Below are 1,788 nucleotides of genomic sequence, written 5' to 3' on the forward strand. Positions count from 1 at the left end.
ACTTAAAATTCGATTTATTTTTCTTGTTTTTCTTTATTTTTGTCATTCTTTACCAAATTTTATGTGATTTATATTTCATATATATTTTTCGAGATACATTATATATTTTGGAATTAATATTATACAATAATTATAATAAAGAATCGTGCTTTTTTTTTAAATTTATGCTAATGGCTTTGTTCAACACTGTAATTCAATATTTCAAGCTTGTTTATCCTGCTTATCGAATGTGAATCGAACGTTGTTTGGTTTTGCGAACTGCGAAAGAGAAAATGCGTGTAGATATCGTAAAAAATATTTTTAGAAACCTATACAGAACACACGCACAACACACACACACACACATACATATACATGCACACGCAAGTTCTCACTCTCCTCTTTCTGACTCACGAATAATATTTGAAAAGATTCTTTTTCGTCCTCGTCATCCTCGAATTTAAATTCTTATAAGATGCATGGTCACGAGATAATGGCGATAAAATAAAATTCAACAAAAATTGAACGAAATTTGGGGAGAAAACAAAAAAAAACAAGGTTAAAGTATTATCGTTGAGTAAATTTTGTTCTTTCTTGTTGCTAGGAACATTCGTTAATGTGAAAACTTTCATCTTAAGGACTCGTTTTCATTGCGCGAAACGTCGGTATTTATGCGATGTCGCAAATGGGTCCTCGACGCGTTTTAGAAACGTTTAATGGGAAGGAAATAATGACCTAGTATGAAGAAGAAGAAGAAGAAGAAATAGAAAAAGAAAAAGAAGGAAGAAGAGTAGAAGAAACAAACCGGTTTTGCGTTAAACTCATCCTAACACTCGCCATTTTGTCGCAATATTTATCATCAATTAAACAAAAAAATTTCATTTTCGTTCAATCATTATCTATATTAAAAATCTAATTATTATTTATTAATTATTATTATTAAAATCATTCGATTTTGATGCGTAGAATTATTTTGGCATTAGAACAAATACAAATATTACAAAATGTACAATTGAATTCGTCGATATATCTAACTCTTAACAAGAATTACAAGTTTCTATGCCAAAATTTGGATCTCTCTAACTATTAGTTGAAAATATTCCATTTAGTTAACGTGTGAATTATTTCTTGTCCGAAATAATTGTTCAATTCGTAACAGTTTCCATATTCGTTGGGAGTATTACGAAAAGTTGTCCTTCTTATCGAAATAACTTTGACTGAATTTGCACCGGTCCATTTTGCCGTTCCGTTTCTTATTCTTAAGAAACTTTGTATTTCGAGTTTCCTGGACGTTCTTGTTTTAGAATTTCCTAACTACTTGTTCGAACTTAGTTCATAGAAGTTTCAACATGCCAATTAAACGTTTTTACTCTTTAAAATCTCATTAAACGTACGTTTTATGTAGAATATATTATTAAACACGTGTGTGTGTGTATGCTTGTGTGTGTGTATACGTCTCAAGTTTTAATATCTAATTATTCAATGGGTGTTGCAATATCTAATTTTCAAGGCTACAATTAACATAAATTGCATTAGGAACAAATTAGTATCACCATTTATTTACAGGATCAAATTTTTATTTAGGAATAAATATATGAAAAGTAATTTAATATAAAATGAAGGAAAAATATTATTTTTGTTTTATTTCATACAATTTAAAAATTTGGAGTAACATATTTTTAATTTCTTTTTTCTTCTCTCGTTTTTCATTTATATATAAAAATAAAAATATTATATATATAAAAAAGCAAATGTAAACAAATGCATTACCTGAATGCTTCTTGGAACAATACTGAAAATATTAATCCC

At 28.0% G+C, this 1,788-nt stretch overlaps 1 protein-coding gene across 1 annotated transcript in view; it reads left to right on the forward strand.

Moving 5' to 3' along the window:
- LOC106792679 (probable ATP-dependent helicase PF08_0048) overlaps positions 1-824 on the forward strand; it is a 5,451-nt gene extending 4,627 nt beyond the window's left edge. Inside the window, exon 2 of the mRNA XM_014759176.1 lies at positions 584-824. Coding sequence (XP_014614662.1) covers positions 584-696 — 113 coding nt within the window. The 3' untranslated portion in view covers positions 697-824. The remainder of the gene's footprint in view (positions 1-583) is intronic.
- The last annotated feature ends 964 nt before the right edge of the window (positions 825-1,788 follow it).

The sequence above is a fragment of the Polistes canadensis genome, unplaced genomic scaffold (assembly GCF_001313835.1).
Source record: "Polistes canadensis isolate GaletaPanama2010 unplaced genomic scaffold, ASM131383v1 scaffold_552, whole genome shotgun sequence".
Lineage (NCBI taxonomy): Eukaryota > Metazoa > Arthropoda > Insecta > Hymenoptera > Vespidae > Polistes > Polistes canadensis.